This window comes from Xenopus laevis, chromosome 7L, assembly GCF_017654675.1.
Source record: "Xenopus laevis strain J_2021 chromosome 7L, Xenopus_laevis_v10.1, whole genome shotgun sequence".
Lineage (NCBI taxonomy): Eukaryota > Metazoa > Chordata > Amphibia > Anura > Pipidae > Xenopus > Xenopus laevis.
This window is the reverse complement of record NC_054383.1, coordinates 61,637,455-61,658,612: the sequence shown is the minus strand read 5'-3', so window position 1 is coordinate 61,658,612 and position 21,158 is coordinate 61,637,455. Positions and strand designations below refer to the sequence as shown.

General features: G+C 38.7%; 1 protein-coding gene across 6 annotated transcripts in view; it reads left to right on the top strand.

Annotated features, from left to right (window-relative positions):
* Window positions 1-17,489, top strand: part of ctnnd1.L (catenin delta 1 L homeolog) — a 123,050-nt gene extending 105,561 nt beyond the window's left edge. For 5 of the 6 annotated variants that reach the window (XM_018224359.2, XM_018224358.2, XM_018224360.2 and 2 more), the window contains 10 exons: window positions 1,352-1,417; window positions 1,511-1,638; window positions 3,507-3,657; window positions 7,838-8,027; window positions 8,102-8,216; window positions 9,766-9,844; window positions 9,926-9,973; window positions 16,428-16,507; window positions 16,599-16,679; window positions 16,789-17,393. In XM_018224359.2, coding sequence (XP_018079848.1) covers window positions 1,352-1,417; window positions 1,511-1,638; window positions 3,507-3,657; window positions 7,838-8,027; window positions 8,102-8,216; window positions 9,766-9,844; window positions 9,926-9,973; window positions 16,428-16,507; window positions 16,599-16,661 — 920 coding nt within the window. In that variant the 3' untranslated portion in view covers window positions 16,662-16,679; window positions 16,789-17,393. 6 annotated transcript variants of the gene reach the window in all.
* Window positions 17,490-21,158: the final 3,669 nt, after the last annotated feature.

Below are 21,158 nucleotides of genomic sequence, written 5' to 3'. Positions count from 1 at the left end.
AAATATAGAGTAAAGTATCTTGGGGATATTTATAAGGATAACATTCTGCTATCTTTTCAACAAGTTAAGGATAACTTTAATGTACCTAACAAGCTGCTATTCCGTTACCTGCAACTCCGGCATGCCATTAACCAGCAATTTCGTTCTGGCCCACCTACCATAGAGGTACCCCCCCTTGAAAAGCTGCTTAGGAAAGAAAAACTAGTCAAAACGCTCTCTGCTATATACCACCAGATTGGAATGTGTACTTTGATTCCCAATGGCGACCTTTATAATAAATGGCTTGCAAATATTCCTGACCTCACGGTCGATCAATGGGAAATTATCCTTGCCGAATCCATTCAGCCCCTTATTAGATCCAGGGATAGGCTTATACAATTCAAGTATCTCCATAGAGCCTACTACACGCCTCACATTTTGCACAGAATCAACCCCACATTTCCGGATGTGTGTAACAAGTGTAAAAGTGGTCATGCTGACTTTTTCCATCTAGCCTGGAGCTGTCCCGTTATACGAAATTTTTGGTCTGATGTGGATACTGCAGTATGAATCCTATACTAACAGGACACAGTCCTCCCCTCAACCTGCTCTGGACTGGCTTAACGACCTGGACTTGACCTGATGTTGCTTGTGTAGAGCTTTTGCCTTATCTGACTAGATGGTCAGCCCCCTTTTTGGTAGCTAGATACCCCCCGAAGCCATATGGTCGGTCTTGACTTGTACTTAGTAACTATGTGTGAGGTAGGGATCCTACCCCCTTGGTCATGGATATCCCTCCTTTCTCTTCCTGATCTCCCTTTAGCCTGATCTTGATCTCTTCTTTCTCTCTTTACCTCTTCTCTCTTTTCTTGCTTCTCCCCCCTCATGCTGTTTTCCCCTGGGGTTTAAAGTTAAAATCTCCAGTACACTGTGGTCATGGATATTTTGATTGTATGTCATTCTACTGTACAATTCTGTGCTGGTAATAAATAAACGTTTTAAAAAACTATTGGTTAGGCGGAGCATCAATTGGTCTGTATGCCTACTTTTTAATATTTATGATAAATAAAAAGTGATTTTTTAACTTTGAGAATTGACTGGGAATATATTTTTGAATTTTTGATTTGAGTGCCCTTTGGAGTTGGGGGCTATATTCCAGCATTTTGGCCCTTTTTGACAGGCCTGTATAGACTGCAGCAGTTGAGTAGTAGTTTTTTTGGACTTTCCATCCAGAAATAGTTTATGCCCCGGAAATACTAGTGACTGGGGTAGAATGGGATATGTAATTTCCAAGGAATAGACTAATCTGGTACTGTTTTAGTTGACTGATTCAATTCTTTACAGTGTGACTCATATCACTGTGTAATTGCAGGTAAAAAGGCTTCAGAAGAGGCGGTTGACACTGTTGACTTCCCAAAACAAACAATGCCAGCACAAGGTTAGTAATTCTCTTCAAAAATAATTATTTTCAACAGATTTTCCCCCAATGCATCTGACGCTTTTTCCTGTCACCCCACTTCATATTTTACAGGTTATGACCTTCTTTTCCAGCCAGAGATAGTGCGGCTTTATATATCTCTTGTGAAATCTTCACACACGCCTGCTGTACTAGAAGCTTCTGCTGGGGCAATTCAAAACTTGTGTGCTGGAAACTGGGTTGTAAGTTTTAGCTTTGGTTGTTTTAGAGAGGTGCTGTATTTATGTGACTTGTATCGTTCTGTATTTATGTGACTTGTATTCTCTCAAACATCAGTACATAAATAAGTTTTGTTCTGTTGCAATATTTGTGGCATCTCCTTTTGTTTTTGGAGGACATTCATTATACAGAATATATTTAATTCTTTCTTCTACAATTGTGGGAAAGAAAGTGGGTGAGTTTAAGTGCCCATCTTAATGCATTCTGCCTTTTTTTGTGTTTCTGTTAAAAGGGGGATAGTAAAATACAATTTTAGTAATACAGGTCTTGAGAAAGTTTTGTCCATTAACATCTGTTTACAATTTGGCAATATTTTTAAGTTCTAGATAAAACTACATTGTCCACCCTTCTCCACGTCGTTCTGTTTTAGTGGCATTGCTGACTGGGTAATATGACTGATGTTTTTTCACATTTAAGGGCAGATTTATCAAAGATCGAGGTGAATTTTCGAAGTAAAAAACTTTGAATTTCATTTTTGGGTATTTCGACCATCAAATAGTCCAACTTAGATTCAAAGTAGAAGAAAATTTCGAAATGCGAATATCGAAATTTATCATGTACTGACTCTTTAAAACTTCGACCATTCGCCTCCTAAAAGCTGCCGAAGTGCTGTTTTAACCTATGGGGGACCTGAATGGAGGCAATTGGGGGAGTTTGGAAGATCGAAGTTAAAAAACTTTGTATCGAAGTAGATCGAAGGCGATATTCCTTCGATCATACGATTCGAATACAGACCACTTCCACCCCCAAAAACCTTCGATCTCTATTTGGTCTTTTTGAATTAGAAGTTCGAAGTTTTTTTAACTTCGAACTGCGACCCTTTATAAATATACCCATTATTGTATGCCCCTTAACTACTTAGCAGGGAGAAGCACAGGATAGTAACAAAATGCCAGTTTGTTGTGGTATGAATTGTGGTCGGACGTGTGAGAATTTTTTTTTTGTTTTATGATGCATCAAAAAAGTGCATAGATGCTATATTTTTAAGGTTTGGAAAGGTGCATATTACTTACACAAAGCCGACTAACAAAGATTGAAAACTTGCTTATAATTAAATTTTTACTTTACAAAAACTGTGTTTGGGAGCAAATACATTTTATTAAATGTTTTGCATTTTTTTTACAATATCAGTAACTTCGGTATATTCCATATAAAGCTTATAGCACACACAGCAGTTCTAGGTGATTTGTTGCCAGGGCAATTAATAGCTGTATGAGCACAGAACAACACAATTGACTAAAATTACATAGTTAAGTTGTGTTGAAAAAAGTCCAAGTTCAAACCCTCCAAAAGAACCCCAGTTCACATAATACACACATACATATACTGACCTATCTATAAACTATGTATTCGTTTCACAGTAGTAGGGATGCACCGAATCCAGGATTCAGTTTGGTATTCTGCCTTTTTCAGCAGGATTCGGATTTTTGGCCAAATACTCGTACTGAATAAGAATCATTAAAATCCCATGACTTTTTGTCACACAAACAGGAAGTAAAACATTTTTTAATCACAATCTCTTTTGTCTTCCAGACCCTTATTTTCTATATTTCTATATAAACTATAGTTATATTTCTGAAGCAAGCATGCCAGTTTGACCAGTGCAGAGCAACAGTACATTATATTTTAATTACTTTATAAGGATATAATTGACATGATATTCATGACTGTTGTGTATTATAATGATAATATATATTATCAGTTTAGTCTCAAATCAAAGTAATGTTTCCTAAAATGTCTGTTTACTCTGACATACTCTGATGTTTGAATGGTTTAAGTTGCTGAGTTCAGCTGCAGTTATATTCTGTCATTTGGTTTGTGTGCTCTTTAGTATGGCCGCTGCATTCGGGCTGCAGTTCGGCAGGAGAAAGGTCTTTCCTCACTCGCTGATCACTTAACCCATGAAAGTGAGCGTGTTGTTCGTGCCATTTGTGGAGCGTTGCGTAACCTTTGTGGTGACAACCGGAACAGGGAACTGATTGGTAAGTTTAAGTAACTTCAATATAATGAGAAGGGTAGAGCAAATGCAATGCAAAGAAAGCTATGTGTTAATGCTATTGAATAGGTTATATTTTTTTATGATAAATTGTAAATAAAGAACATGTTCAGTTTCAAGTTTTGGACAAATATTAACTAGTAATTAAAATGCAACTTTATGTGCTAAAATATGATTGTGTTCCTTGAAATTAAATATATATATATATATATATATATATATATATATATATATATATATATATATATATATAAAAAATACTTGTGGTTTCTGCACTCCACTGAATGAAGCAAAATACCCAGGTGCTACTCAAAAAAATATTTGCTGTTCTCTGACTAAAGGGATGCTCTTGACATAATTATCCCCTTTTAGAATAGTAGCCATTTGTTTGTTTTTTTACTCAGGTTTTAGTGTAATGGAATTTGGGTTGATTTTTAACACTCCTTTTGCCCCTTCCATGTAACTGCACCTGGCATACTCAATTCAAAGTTACTGTAGAATTTTGTCCTTTGACCATGGAGACAAGACTTCAAACTATTCTCTGTTCCGTTTCCCTTTTTACATTAGATATTCTTTCTTTTTACATTACATTAGAAGTTTAGACTTCAGTCCTGATTTAATCAGGTATATCTAGTATTCCGGCTACTTATTCCAGACTGTGCAACCAATAATTTTCAGCATCATACAACAGTTTTTTGTTTTTTTTTTTGTTCCAAATAAAAAAAATGTGAGTTTCCACAACCCTTCTTCAGTTGCTCTCCTTTCTCCCAGAACAGGACAACTCGGTAACTCTTGGGCCACACTTTTACCAACAGCTGAACAGACCCTTATTATAGCCCTATATGTTGCCCCAGAGGATTCTGGGAGGGATATGCCTATTGTATGATTTTTCCAACCATGCTACAATATTTATAGGATTACCAAAATATGCGGCATCTAGTGCATCCAAATAGTCATAACTGTCACTTCAGCAACTGCAAAATCAGTCATTTTATACAACAGGAAAAATTATTAAACACTTGTAGGGATGTGTAGAATAGCCACCCCTAGTATTAGTCAGGCAGTCCCTCCAATTATGGACACCTAATTGGGTCCTAATTGGGTAATTGGGTCCTAAAATACAGTTGGGAGGGGTACTGTTTGCTCTTTCTGCTCTAAGCTAGGCCCCTGCTACTTCTAACAGTGACCAACAGATGGCACTGTGCTGGGATATAAAAGGCTCTGAAGCCATGCTTTCAGTCGTCCATTTTGTGTTAGTCCTGGTCTGAGTAAGCAGACAGGACCCCTGTGAAACCTAAACTAAAATAGTCTAGTCAGTATAGTTTATATCTTTAATAGGTCACTCTAGGAGTGACAGACAGTTAGATTATTTAGCTGAGCAGTTTGAGGCTCCTATGAGGATTGTAGTGGGATTAAGATCCCAGGGTACTCGGTGCCCAGAAGTAGGGACTAAGTGTACAGACCTAGGGTAGATAGATTCCTCTCAGGTTCCACTTAGGGAAAAGGTTGAAAGCTGGGTGTACCTCCTCAAAGCTGCATGTATTGTTCCTATCTCTGAGGAGAATCATACTGACCAAAGGTGTTGTGAGTAGTGCCTATTCAATGTACTGTATGCACATGCAATGTTCTCATTTATGTACACTCCACTGAGGATTGTATACTGTGTTCAATAAATCTGTTATTTGGTCAAGTTATAAGAACCACTGGCGCCCAACTCTTTGCACCCTGATTACAGTTACAGTTGCACTACACCCTGCTTCCACCTCGCTGCGAAGGCTCACTCCCTAAGGTTTTTAAGGTCTCATCTGGAGCATATGTACTAGGAGTGAAGCCTATAGTAGAGTAAGGTGCACTCAATTTATTATAGTGCTACACACTTCAAAGTTTTTTTTCAGTAAGTATATTTGTAATGGGGCTATTGCCATGAAATTTACACCAAATGTCAATAACAATCCAGGTAATCCACACATACAAAGAAATCAATACAAATAAATCCATAAATTAAGTTATGTATAATAAAGTAGAATGACACAGGGAATAAGTATTGAACACGCTTACTGAAATGTATTTAATACTTAGTAGAAAAGCCTTTGTTGGTAATGACCGCTTCAAGACGCCTCTTGAATGGAGAAACTAGTCACATACATTGCTCAGGTGTGATTTTAGCCCATTGTTCCACACAAACTGTCTTCAAATCTTGAAGGCTCCGGGGGCCTCTTCTTTGAACTTTGATCTTCAGTTCTTTCCATAGATTTTAAATTGGATTCAAGTCAGTTGAATCCAATTGAGGGTCTCCTTGGCTGTGTGTTTGGGATCATTGTCTTGCTGAAATGTCCACGACAAAAATAACAATTAGGCAGGCACCAATCCGGAACATCCAACAGAAATGGAATCCAAGAGCCAAAAAATTTAATATAAAAATACTTTATTTTACACTACATTTAAAAGAATAATGCCTGACGAGTTTCGTGTCACACAGGGACACTTAATCATAGGCTATGATGAAGTGTCCCTGTGTGACACGAAACGCATCAGGCATAATTCTTTTAGATGGGGTATAAAATAAAGTATCATATTTTTATATTCAATTTTTTGGCTCTTGGATTCCATTTCTGTTGGATGTTCCAGATTGGTGCCTTCCTAATTGCTATTTTTGTCGTGAAATGGACAGCACTCACTGTTAATGCTCAAATTCTGTATTAAAAGATAAAAAACTTGACATCGCCATACATGTGCACATATCATTCAGCGATGTTTCGAGCCATTCAGGCCCTTTCTCAAGCCATGTGTAACATTGGTATAAAGATATAATCCGTATCTGTAATGGTATTTAAAGTCCAGAAAAGGAAGTGACATGCTATGTATTGTTCACACAGTGCAGGGATTCCACCCCATAATCTGTATGGAATCAGATATAATTAGTATAATTGAAGCTACTTTCACATAAACAAGTTGTCTATATGAATAAATACAACAAATTGCCTATAAGAATAAATGCAAATCATAATCTTTGTTAAGACCATGAGGGTGAAGTGTATTTAGTTTATTGATCCACCACACCTCTCGCTGTTTCAATCTTAACTCACGATCCCCCCCCCCCTTTTCAGTGGAGGTACAGTTTCCAATACCATGAATCGTAGCTGGTCACTTGTGTGTCCATGTTCTCGAAAATGCCTAGATAGTGGTAATGCTAGATTCCCTAATTTAATTGTTGATTTATGTTGGGAAATCCGCAATTTCACTTTCTGCATGGTTTCCCCAACATATAACTTGTTACATGGGCATACAATTACATAGATCACATATTGTGACAGACAGGTATGGTAGCCCCTGATTTGGATTGTCTCACCGGTATCCGGATGTGTAAACATCTTTCCTCGGATTACATGTTTGCATTGTACACAATTTAAACACTGATACATATATACATATATAAAATAAAACCTACAAAATGAAGACCAGTTGCAAATTGTCTCAGAATATTACACTCTACATTATACTAAAAGTTAACTCAAAGGCCCCTTAATCCTTGAGTTCTGGAAGGGTGTGATACGCTACCTGGTCGATAATATTGCCTTCCCAAATGTCTGTAGCCCTGAGTTATGCCTATTAGGCCTAGTAGACGACCTTCTCCCGCTAAACAGGTCTAGAACGCTTGCTAAAACATTACTCTTCTATGCAAAGAAAATAATTGTTATAAACTGTATGGGACATACTGTACCGACTGTGGACCATTGGGTTAACCTGGTTAATAAGATACTCCCTTATGTTCGACTTACATATGAAGCTCGAGGTTCCTCTGGGAAGTTTGACGCAATATGGTCACCCTGGCTAGACATTCATACTATTGAGGATGTGGGCAATTAAACTACTGTTTCAGCTAAGGGTTTAGTTCCATCTGGTACTCCAGTTCTCGTCGAGTCTATGGCAGAGGTGTAGGACTACTAACCCTCACTGTATTATGATATGGAATATATGTTATTACATGTATCTTGTACAATGGTGCATACAGCTGTCTTGTATTTTCCTTTCTTCTACCTTTTCTTTCCTTTTTGCCTTAATTGTTTGTATTGAAAATGATAAATAAAAAAAAAGTTAACTCAAAGGTGAACAATTTTATTGAAAATAGATGGATTTTTTACAGTCTTTACCTTTTTGTTTTATAGGAAAGCATGCTCTGAACAGTCTTGTTGCACGTCTGTCTAGTTCCTCAGCCCAGTCGTCTGCACTTTCTGAAGATACAAATGTGTGTGTGATCAATACTATTCATGAAGTTATTTCTGGAAATCTAGAGGCAGCAAAAAGATTGCGTGAGAGTCAAGGAATTGAGAGACTTGTCCTTATTAATAAAGGGGGGTGAGTATGTTAGTATGGCATTTCTGTCTCTGCCATTTTAATGCCTGCCCTTTATTGAGTTCTATTCTTTGCAGAGGTCGTTCTGAAAGAGAGATACGTGCTGCTGGTTTTTGCCTTCAGAGCATTTGGGGTTATAAAGAACTGAGAAGACCACTAGAAAAAGATGGGTGGAAAAAAAGTGATTTCCAGGTAGCTCAAGCTTTAATTGGTACTACAATTTCCATACTATGATTTCCATTTTAACTGAAGCGTTTAAACTTTAAAGGGATCCTGTCACAGGAAAACTTATTTTTTTTAAAAGTTAATAGTGCTGCTCCAGCAGAGTTCTGCACTGAAATCTGTTTTTTTTTTTTAAAGAGTTGACTGGTTTTGTAATATTTAACTTAGAAATTTGACATGGGGCTAGTCATATGGTCAGTTCCCAGGAGCCCTCCGGTCACGTGACTTGTGCTCTGATAAACTTCAGTCACTCTTTACTGACAGGCTTGGGAGCTGCACTTTTAGGCCCAAGTTGTGGTATAATAGAAGGGGGGGTAACAATAGCTGTCTCAAAGCAGTTCCATCCTGAAGTGCTGGCTCCTTCTCAAAGCTCACAATCAGGCACAGTGCACTGAGATGGCTGCCTCCACACCAATATTACAGCTGAATAATTTGTTGTTTTAAGAATAACATTTTAAATAGTAGAGTGAATTACTTGCAATGTAAACAATGTAATTTAGAAATAAAAGGTAAACCATTAAAATCATGACAGAATCCCTTTAAGCCGAGAGAAGGAAGTCTGATACTAAAGCCCATATATACACAATAGAAGGAAAGAAATGTAGTGGTTCTCACACAGCATTACTTTGAGGGTTTACTGGTGTAAAAAGCTGATAAAGCTTACTTCGTTTTACCCTTTAACCTGTAATGTTTTACTAACTAACATGGTACAACAGTTTTACTTGCAACTAGGCTGTGAACTACCCTGTGTGGACTTTCTCTCCCCAAATGGCATGGCTCTTATCAGCCAAGTCAGGTTGTGACCCCTTTAAATATGGCTGATTCTTAGTTCTTAGTTATGTATTTACAATGCCCTTATGTCTGTTTAAAGGACCTTCTGGTACAGTGTTTTGACCAGGCGCATCATCTTGCTGGTTTTCTCTGTGGTCTGCATAGCTGTCTTTTTTTTGTGTGTTGAAGCCAGTAGGAATGTGTGCTGTGTTTGCTAAAGTGCACAGTCCTATCAGCTTGTATTAAAAAAAATCTTTATTTAGCGTGGAGACGTGTCAGAGGCACATATTTGTTTTTTCCTCAACCGGAGCCAATTTTTTCCTGCCAGTGATTTTTTTTTTCTGGGGAGAACACTGGGGTATTTATACAGACATAGTTATCATCTCTCCCTTTAAGTGGTGCCTCTTCTCCAGAATATAGAATGTGGCCAATCTTTCTTCAAAACTAAGACATTCTTGTACTTTTTAACAGCTTAAGTCTTTTTTTGGCAAATTCAGTAATTTCCTAATTCCTGTTGTGACTAAACATGGCAGCTGCAACCCAACAGCTCTCCATATTTAGATCAGGTACAAGTGAAGGTGGCTGTGAAGTCTTACCGAGTAGCAAGCGAATCGGCTGTGGAGAGCACATGGACCCTCTGAGTGCATTGAGCTACCATTCTTAAACTAAACAGTTTGTGTGTTACATATTAAAATTTGAATTTGACAATGGATATAAAAAATTGTCTTTTGTCTTTTATGACCATAAGGTGTCCACGGCTGCAACCTCCAGTGTTCAGGGTTATGATGATAGTACTCTTCCACTCATCGATAGAAACCTGAAAAATGGTAAGTAACTCATGCTTTCAAAGAGATTATTGCTGCTGGTTTTGCATTTGTCATCTAATTGTATTTCTTGCTGTTTAACAGAAAAGAAATCCGTGAATGCTGACATACCACTAAATGATTTCATCGCAGGTAACAATTGCACTGAATATTTTGGCTTTAACTTACCTTCATATTATTGTTTGGGAAAGCTTGGGGCACTGTCATACTGTGATGTGTCACAGCTGCAAAACCAAAGGGTAAATAATTCCAGTGCCATTTGCAAATTACTCATTTTCATTTACCTTATTGCATCACTGTGTACTTCATACTAAAGTTATTTGTATTTGAGCTTGGTATTTTAATGAGCATAGATATCTGGAGCTGTAGACGGCACACCAAGGACTCATTGACAATCAGCACAATAGTAGGAGCGAAAGCAAAATGTCAGGGGCCGTGTCCAGGGACCCATCCAAGGTACTGTAGTGGGTGTGAGCCTTGCGTACAAGATGCAAATAACTACAGTGGGGCGGAGCGAACCATGCCTCGCTAGTATTGGTAGACTGTTGGCCCCAAAATGGACCCATAGCCATAGCCAATGGTGCTGGTGCACAGGGTCAGCTGGATCGTAATAGCCTAGGGCACCATCCGTACAAAAGCACAGGCAGTGCACCATGCCATATTTAATCACGCTCGACCAAACGAAAATAAATATTTTTGTGTAATAGGGCAGTCAAACCAAGCATACAGAACCCCACCTTCGCTAGCGTCACACATATCTGGACTGGGGTCCCGCCTTAAGTGCAACAGAGATACAATTAGGTGCTAAAAGTAATAGACAGGGAGGTATTGATATGCTAATATTAGATTTTAATTGTACAACATACGCCTAGTAAAGCTTGAATGGTAGGTGAGTCATCGGTATGAGGCTATGATGGGAAAGGAAACAAAGTGTCAGCATAAAACTGTGTACTAATTTACACAATTAGCTATAAAGTAGCAGTACTACGGAAACTTAAGGCAACAATGTAACAAGTCATGGAGAACATAGCAATCCCTATATTGTGTGAACACTAAGTGTATCAAAAAGAAAAAATTACATTTGTAGCTGCAAAATAAGGGCTATCGAAAGATGCAAGGTGGCCAGGTAATGGCCAAGGGTAAGTCCAGCAGCACAGTTCAAATAAAGCAACCAAGAGGTAGCATTTCGTTGATGTGGAACGACAGTATCAAGTCTATGTATCCATCTAGACTCCCGTCTAAGGGTAGTGCTTGTTCCCTATCACCCCCTCTTGTTAGGGAGGGTCGATAGTCAATGGCCATACATCTAAAGGTGGGTAGAGTGTGGCCTTTGGATAGGAAATGTTTTGCTACAGGTTGTAGGGCTTTTCCTTCTTTCCAGGCCTTGGTAATGGCAGAAAGATGATTGCTAATTCTCTCTCGAAGTGTGGTGCAAGTTTTACCCACATAATACATACCACAGGGACAGGAAATAATGTAGACAACATATGATGAAATGCAACATAGTCTATGTAAGATCTTAAATCTTTTGCCCGTGTGTGGGTGGGGAAAATCCGGACCAGTGAGGAGACCTCTACATGTAACGCAATCAGGGCATTTGTAACACCCCAGCTTTTTTTTTGTGTCAACCAATTTGTTTCTGTAGGTGTAGCATCTTTGAAATCCATAGAGTTTCCTCTGAATATCCACGCTCCAAAAACCTACTGAACATTTCCCTTAGTTGTAGTTCAGCTGTTGTTCTCATACTGTTATTGCGTATCACCCTCAAGAATTGGGAATATGTTATGCCTCTAATTGTCGCAGGGGGATGGTTGCTAGCTGCGTGGAGTATAGAGTTCCTGTCAGTAGATTTCCTAAACAATCTGGTGCCCAATCTAGAGTTATTGACAAAGATATTCAAGTCTAAGAAGTCAATGTTGTCTGTGTCAAATCTGAGTTTAATGGGACTGTCTAGTTCATTTAGGTGTTGATGGAAAGACAAGAGGGCATCCTGAGTGTCTGTCCAAATAAGGAACAAGTCATCAATATATCGAAAGTAAGACTGTATTGAATGACCCAACCTGGGAATGATATGTAGGGTTTCAAAGTTAAGCATGTAGATATTAGCATATGAGGGAGCGAGCGCACTGCCCATACCTGTCCCTGAAATAAAAAGGCCTTTTCAAATCTAAAAAAATTCCTAGATAAGGTAAGTTCGGGGAGGTGGATGAGGAACTCAATGGGCACATTTTTGGGCGGTGAGGAGATCAGTGCTACCTTGCAAGATTCTATGCCTTGATCATGGGGAATTAGAGTATATAAACTCTTGACATCCATTATCACCAAAATACTATTGTTGGGAATGGGAGGCAATTCATTAAGGTGTCTGATTACGTGACAAGAGTCTTATGTGTACGAAGGCATAGCCTGTACGATTGGCTGTAAGTGGTAATCTATGTATGTCGATATTGACTGGTAGAGGGACCCCACTGCCAAGATAATGGGACGCCCAGGGGGAGTAGAGAGCGACTTGTGAATTTTTGGAAGGGTGTAAATGAAGGTAATATGTCACGAGATAAGTGTAAGTGTCCAGGTCCAACCACCCAGTGTTCCTGGCCATTGTCAGAAAATCATCAAGTTCCCGTTTGAATTTAGTTGTGGGATCGCCTGGAAGCAATCTGTAGGTGGAGGTGTCTGATAGTTGTAATATTTCATTTTTGTAATACATATAGTCTAGCAAGACTATGGCCCCTCCCTTATCAGCTGGTCTAATAACTAGGTTTGAATCCGCTTTAAGGGTCTTGATAGCCTGTCGTTCTGAGTGGGTAAGGATTGCAGTTAGTGCTGAATTTGGACTTCATGCTGGTCATATCCCTTCTAAGTATTTTCCCAAATGTCTTAATAGGGGCTGGAGGATTAGGTGGCTCAAAGGTACTTTTATTCCTAAATACGGGTAGTATTTTATCAGGAGAGTCTTTAAAAAATTCTCTAAGTTTCAATTTCCGCTGGAATTTGTGTATATCTATGAGTAGATCAAAAGAGTCAGGAGGAGTACTGGGCACAAATGAGACCCTTGGATAGCAGAGAAAGTTCGCCAGGGGATAGGATGTGTTTACTTAGATTGAAGATTGTTTTCTTGGCTCTGGGTGGTTTTCCCTTTGGATTTCCTACCCCCGTTCCTTGTATGGTTTCTCCTCCTGGTTTTTCTTTTGTTTTCTTGGATCTTGTTTCTACCCCTAAAAAAGAGTTAGTATTCTTATCAAGTCCAGTATCTGAATCTGTAGATTGGTCTGAGCTGCCGACCGTTTGTAGGCTTTTAGGGATACATTTTCTCCTACGTGGAGGTGCCCTGAAGTTGTCTGATCTAAGTCGCATTAGCACCTGTACACCCGCTTGTTCTTATTGTCCTCAGAGACCTTTTTAAGTTTGTTTTGTTTAAACGGCATTAGATCCTGTTTATATTTGTCTGTCATCTGTTGTAATTTGTCTAGCCAGTCTGTCGAGGTGTCAGATTTTAGCGGCTCCAAGTGTAATTCCTCTAGTTGTTTAATGTCCTCCCTAACAGCAACCAAGTAAGATAAGGTCAAAATAGCATCTATTCAAAATGCCACACCACTTGGCACAGAATTTGGGGTTGTTGTGACCTAGGGTTGGAATGTTGTTAATTCTGAAACCCCTAGGGATAAGTCTTTGTCTGTGATAATTGGAAAGATAAATCCCATGTAGTTGAAGGTCAAGCTCCTTTTTCTTTAGATTTAATAAAACATGATAAATGTCATTATTAGGTTTACTAACTGCTAAATCCAATGGGGTTTCCGTGAAGAGAATCCTGTTCACATCCTGCATAGTAAAGGCAAAGTCCAATGTGGTGTCTATATCAAGTGGCAGTTGAGATGACCCATCAGCCATAGCCGCCGGTTCAGATCTGTTTGGGGATGCAGAGAAACTTCTCACCAGCACACAGGAACAGTTCTCTGGAGTAGATGTGCTGCTTTACAAAACTTATTGGTAAAAAAACCAATTCCCAAAAGTAAACCCACGGCATATGGGTCATAAAATATCAATAGAGAGAAGGTCTTGAAAACGAGCAATAGGATCTGTATAAGTCCCAACCTAAGAGGTGGATGGTTGCTTGCGATCCAAGATATAGCCCAAAAAGAGGCTAAACCATATAAAAAGAGCATACAGATTGCACACCATTGAGCCAAGGGCGAAGCCTGGGAGCCAGCCTGGGAAAGGATAGACATCTGGAGCTGTAGACGGCACACCAAGGACTCATTGACAACAAGATCAGCTTGAAAACAGTGTAGGTTTATTGAACCAAGGTTTCAGTTCCTCACAAGAACTTTCGTCAGGGAAGGGGAAAACAGGTGCACAGTGTAGCATTTAAATTCAAAAATTGGCGCCAAAAAACGGTTGCTAAGCAACCAAAGGCATAGTGTAAGGAGGTGTGTGTAAAGTACATAAAAAGCCGACTTGTGACCATCCCTTCATGAACGCTGGTGTAGCAAGCCACTTAAAGCTCCTCACCAGTCATATTTTACCTATGTCTACAATCAGCACCATAATAGGACCGAAAGCAAAATGTCAGGGGGTGTGTCCAGGGACCCATCCAAGGTACTGTATTGGTGTGTGCCTTGCGTACAAGATGCAAATAGCTACAGCAGAGCCCCACTGTAGCTATTTGCATCTTGTACGCAAGGCACAAGATGCCTTTTCTTTTTTTATTCTTGGTCCCTATACAATGTTATAATATGCTGTCCTAGTAGCATACAGTATATACTCGAGTATAAGCCAACCAGAGTATAAGCCGAGGTACCTAATTTTACCTACGAAAACTGGGAAAACTTATTGACTCGAGTATAAGCCTAGACACAACTACAGCCCTGTCTCCCAGCAGCGCACATTCCGCCAAAGCGACCCCCCCAGCGATCAACCGGACTTCTTTACAAAGTTGATGGTGACCGAAAATTGCCAAACGGATTACTGTGTGCATTGTCCCACTGTCCCACTACCATGTGCAGAGGGCGCTGTGTGACATTGCAGTCACTGTTATTTTTTCATATAACCAACAGAGGGCGCTGTGTGATATTGCAGTCACTGTTAATCTTTCATATAACCAACAGATGGCGCTGTATGATATTGCAGTCACTGTTATTCTTTCATATAACCAACAGAGGGCTCACTGTTATTCTTTCATATAACTAACAGAGGGCGCAGTGTGATATTGCAGTCTCTCCCAAAGCGAACTGTTGGTATAGGAATGATTAAAAGTGACTGCAATCTCAGCTACTGCCCACTGACTCAAGTATAAGCCGAGGTAGACTTTTTCAGCACATTTTGGATGCTGAAAAACTCTGCTTATACTAGAGTATATACGGTATGTAATTGAGTCGATGTGCACATGTCTGTCTGATGCTACAAAGCAGAAAGAATGCTTTGGGTGTAGGAAAAGTTAATGCCAGCGTTGGTGCAATTTTTGGCCTGCATTTATCTTTGGGTGATGTTTTTTTCTTGGTACCTAATGCTATGTGGGAGATACAAACTTGCAAAGTGAAGTTTTAAAGTGATTTTCTGAAATGTAATTTTTATAGAAATTGCTAAATTCAGACAAGCTTTGATGTTTGGTATTTAGGAGACATGGTTACCCACGTTGAATTCAGCAGAATGTGTACTTTTCAAAACTATATAGTTTCCTTGGATAAACCTACAGTTCAAAGATTTTTTTGGCTTTGATAATCTAAAGAATGCCATATTCTGCTGTAGTGTTTGAAAATTTACTGCTGGGAATTTTTGATCTATAGAAGTCAGAAATCTCCATAAACTATACATATCTGGTATTGGCATATTTTTGTAAATAAAATATATAATACAGGTATGGGATCAATTATCTGTAAACCAGTTATCCAGAAAGCTCTGAATTATGGAACCGTTGTCTCCCATGGACTGCATTTTATCCAAATAATCCAATTTTTTTTTTAAAAAATTCCTTTTTCTCTGTAATATTAAAACAGTACCTTGTACTTGATTCAAACTAAAATATAATTAATCCTTATTGGAAGCAAAACCAAATTCAAATTACAGAAAATCCCTTTATCCAGAAAATCCCAGGTCTCAAGCATTCTGGATAATATATATATATATATATATATATATATATATCTCCTATATCATGATCCAGATTTTTTGGTATTTAGAGCTCTAAATCTTGTTCCAGAAATGGATTTAGAGAGCTCAGGTTCTTCCAAGGTAAACGAACCATCCACCCCCAGGAAATGCCCCTAAATTGAGAGAGCACAAAAGGTGCAAAAAAAGTCTGACATTTGAAAATGCCAATTTTCTGCTGGCACTTTAAAGGGACAAAGGAAAGAAAACACTTCTAGCCAACAAAAAGAGAAAATTGAGAGTCACAGCCTTAATGAAATACTTTGAGGTAAAAATTTGAATTACATACAATTGTCAATATTCAAAAGCATGTACACAATGAATGGTTATGGCTATGTTTTTCTGCTGTCAGATATTGCTAGTGTGTCTTTGCCCTGATATAGAACTACATTTTTACAGTTGTAGCATTTAATTGACTTTACTCAATTTGCTTTTTTTTAAGATCAGTTCACTCATAATGGTGATAGTAGCAATCGCCTCCCAACCCGTTCTGACGAACTCTCAGAATTGGATCCTCTTAAGGTAATCCTGTAATTGCATTGCAAACTTTACCTATCATAAACTTTTGAATATACCTCTATGATGTATTGTTTCTGATTGCAATTCATTACAGGAGTGCTCCGTAAGTGCTGGAGGATCACTGAATCTTGGTGATGCTGAAGACCAGCGTGTCTAACCACTAATTTTTTCACATGTATGTATGTATGTTTGTCGATTAGATGGCCCTTAAGCGGCAATTGAAAATTTAATGCAGCAATTTCCAGTTATTCTCAGTGTGACCGATTTCTCTCATTTATTTACAGGATGACACTCTGGCTTTACTCATGTACTTGGAGCACTGGACCAGAAATACTTCAGCTGTTACCTTTCACTACCTGTCTTTTCTATGCTCTTCTGTCTGTTTCCAGTTTCTACTTTTGTGCATTGTCCGTTGCAAGGAATTCTTAGAAATCCAAAAATATGTAACACTGGAACATCACAATATAAATGGGACTGACAGTATAAATATGGGATACTAACATGACTGCTGAACACTAACATTTTCTGGATGAGGGGAACACCAGCATACTGGTTATACCTGTTCTCTATAACACTTGCAGTTGCTCCTTCTCTGTCTATTTGGTAATCTGCTTTAATGTTTGCTGCAGATAATTTGATGTATATTAGTTTCATTTTTGGAATCACCAGTTGCCTTCTCTTGGGGGATTTAGTGGAGTGCCTGCATTGAAACTTCTGCATAACATCCCTAAAAACTTTTTCACAACAATCTGATGCCAAGAATGTTTTTATAAATAAATTTTTTAAGACAATCATTTAAAAAATACTTCAACGTATCCTTTAATCTTATTAACCAATTCCACTCTTGACATTTTTTTTTTTTGTTAAATAAAAACAAAATTACTGACGACCCATGATTTGCAGATATCAACATTTAACTGTGTGGGTTTTTTTGCATGTTTGTATATGGGTGCTCTTCACTGACACTAGAATGTTTCAGACAAAGGAAAGTAGACTTTGTGGGGCTGTGAAGTTGATTTAAAGTGGGATTATCCTTCCTATTTGACTTAAAAAAACAAAAAAGCTGGTTTCTGGCAGTTGTTGTTTAGGCACCTTTTTAACATACCTGAGTCCTCTGTTGGGAACAAGTGTCTTGCCACTGGCTTAACCGGACCATATATCTGCCCCAAGTGGCAGTCATCCACCCTTTCTGACGCCTTGTTCAGCTTCCACAATGCATTGCTTTAACATGGAAGTTCCTATTTTGTTGCCTGCTTTTTAATGGTTTTTATTCTCTTACCACCTCCATCCTGGACAGAGCCATCATTGGGGCAGGAGTGTGGCCCAGTGAAACTTTGATCAGATTATGGGCTCGGCCACAGCGTTTGCGTAACTTTTGTACAAACTAGTGTTTAAAAAAAATACACAATTTACATAACTTATGCAAAAACTAAAAACTTCTGTGACTTACCTAGAAACTTGAAAATAAACTTGGGTAAACTATGTATAAAGCAGAGTCAAGGCAGATCAGCTTGATGGGGCAGGTAGGTGGGTCAGGTTTAAAATAAAGGCAAGCTCGACTGTCCCGTCCTCAATGATTTAAAAACTTATTGTGCAAATAAAGTGAGACAATGCATTGGGGGTCAGTGTAATTTACCTTTAAGTTTTTGTTTTTTTACTATCTATATAAAATACTACTAACTCGTTATTGGGTCCTCAATACTTATGCAATTTATATAACTTATGCAAAACTTCCTTAACTTCCATATCAAGCAATGAGAAGGCAAAGAATTTTTACAGGTGCATGAAGGGGTGTATGGTTAAACGTAAAGGGATTCTGTCATGATTTTTATTTCTAAATTACACTGTTTACACTGCAAATAATTCCCTCTACAATATAACATTTCATTTTTAGTTCTAATATTGGTGTTTAGGCAATATCTCGGGTCATTTTTGCCTGGTCATGTGCTTCAGAAAGAGCCAGCACTAAGATAGAACTGCTTTCTGGCAGGCTGTTTTTTCTCCTACTCAATGTAACTGAATGTGTCGCAGTGGGACCTGGATTTTACTATTGAGTACTGTTCTACTAGGCAGCTGTTATCTTGTGTTAGGGAACTTCTATCTGGTTACCTTTCTGTTGTTAGGCTGCTGGGGGAGAATGGGAGGGGTGATATCACTCCAACTTGCAGTACAGCAGTAAAGAGTGAAGTTTATCAGAGCACACATGCCTGGGGACAGCTGGAAAACTGACAATATGTCTAGCCCCATGTCAGATTTCAAAATTTAATATAAAAAACCTGTTTGCTCTCTTGAGAAATGGATTTCAGTGCAGAATTCTGCTGGAGCAGCACTATTGACTGCTGCGTTTTGAAATGAATTTTTTTCCCCACGACAGTATCCCTTTAAAGGAACAGTAACACCAAAAAATGTAAGTGGTTTAAAGTAATGAAAATATAATGTACTGTTGCCCTGCACTGGTAAAACTGATCTGTTTGCTTCAGAAACACTACTATAGTTTATATAAACAAGCTGCTGTGGAGCAATGGCGGAAATTGAAAAACGGCTATATGGCACAGGTTAACTAATGGATAACAGATAACACCATTAGACAGACAGAGCTTATTTGCTATCTGCTGTGTAACCTGAGCCTTTTCTCCTTTGAATGGCTGCCCCCATTGCTACACAGCAGCTTATTTATATAAACAATAGTAGTGTTTCTTAAGCAAACACAGCAGTTTTACCAGTGCAGGGCAATACTGCACTGGTAAACATTTAAAACACTTATTTTTTGATGTTACTGTCCTTTAAGGCAAACTCTACTGACTCCAATAAGCTGTGACTTAATGAAACTATTAATAACAACTTTAACCACTTAGGTCCCAATATAAACGGTTGATATTACTCTATTATCTAAATGAACAGCAGTGGAATGGCTCCTTCAATTTAGGAAACTAAATGCGTGGCTAAAGTCTTGGCGTACAAAGGGTTTGTGTTCCTAGAGTACTGGGCTGCTTTTTGCTTGGGGTACAGCCTATATAGTCGTGATGGATTGCACCTCAATGAAAGTGTCCACTGTGGGGAAAGACTAAGTGGCTAGAGGAGTCTTTAAACTATGCATGGGGGGGTGAACTAAAGAATAATGGGGAAGCTAGGGTAGACTAGGCAGTGGGATTAGTAAGGTTTCATGAGGGAAGTGAGTGGGGGGCATACAGTTTACCAGCTAAGGAAATCTCTCAGTTACAAGGAAACCCGGCCAATACTAATTTAAAATAATCCACCATTTAGTGATGTAAATTTCAAAGGGAAGGCGTGCTCAAAAGAAATAACCACAGAGGGCTCTGGGGATGGTGTGGAATCCCTTTGGGTTGAGATTTCGACTTGGCACAAAGGTTACAAAGAAAATTAGGGATGCACCAAATCCGGGATTTGGTTCGGGATTCTGCCTTTTCAGCGGGATTCTGATTCAGCCGAATCCAAATGCGTGGCCGAACCTAAACAAAAAAAATCACGTCACACAAACAAGGAAATAAAAATGTTCTACATATGCAAATTGGTATTTGCTTTGGTATTCAGCTGAATCTTTCAGAAAGGATTCGGGATTTGCTTGATTCCTAAAATAGTGGATTCGGTGCATCCCTAAAAATTATCAGGTGTATGCTGCACATCACCTTGTGTAAGTGATAAGAATAAAGCCCAACTACTTTTACAAATAAAGGCGGCTTCACAACTAGGTCAAGTTATTATTACGGGTGACTTCAATTATCCAGACATTGACTAGGGTAATGGGGTTGCCAAGTCAGAAAAAGCTAGCAGGTTGTGTACTAGGAATGGCTCTTTTGGACAGCAATAATTAATCTTGAACTCATCGCTAGGATTTGCGTGGGTGAGCATTTAGGAAATAGTGATCATAACACGGTCTCCTTTAAGATTGTTAGAGAAGCAACACTAAATTAGAGACATGCAAACTTTGACGGGCATCTCTGCAACATATTTACTGGGAAAGTCTTTTTTTACTGGGTTAAACAAAAAATATGCATGTCCGTATATTCCCTTTGTCGCAAAGAAAAACCTTTGTAGTTCGATAAAAGTGTTGGTGTTGAGGTTGATTATGCGGTTAGTACATGCGTTTAAGGCATTGAAGTTAGATGGGACAGCTGAAACTTTATCAGTCAGGACAGTGAGGTTGTGGAATGCACTGCCGGGTGATGTTGTGATGGCTGATTCAGTTAATGCCTTTAAGAATGGCTTGGATGGTTTTTTGGACAGACATATCAAAGGCTATTGTGATACTAAGCTCTATAATTTAATTAAAATTAGGGAGGGGTATGTGTATGGTGCTGGGTTTTTATTTGGAGGGGTTGAACTTGATGGACTTTGTCTTTTTTCAACCCAATTTAACTATGTAACTATAAAATAGAAACAGTACTTTCAATGCCCACCTCCAGGTCATTAATAAACAAGTTGAAAAGCAAGGGACCTAGTACAGAGCCCTGCGGTACTGCACTAACAACCATGGTCCGATTAGAAAATGTTCCATTTACCACCATTCTTTGAAGTCTATCTTTTAGCAAGTTCTCTATCCAGGTACAAATACTATGTTCCAGGCCAACATTCCTTAATTTAACCAGTAACCTTTTGTGTGGCACTGTATCAAATGCTTTAGCAAAGTCTTAAG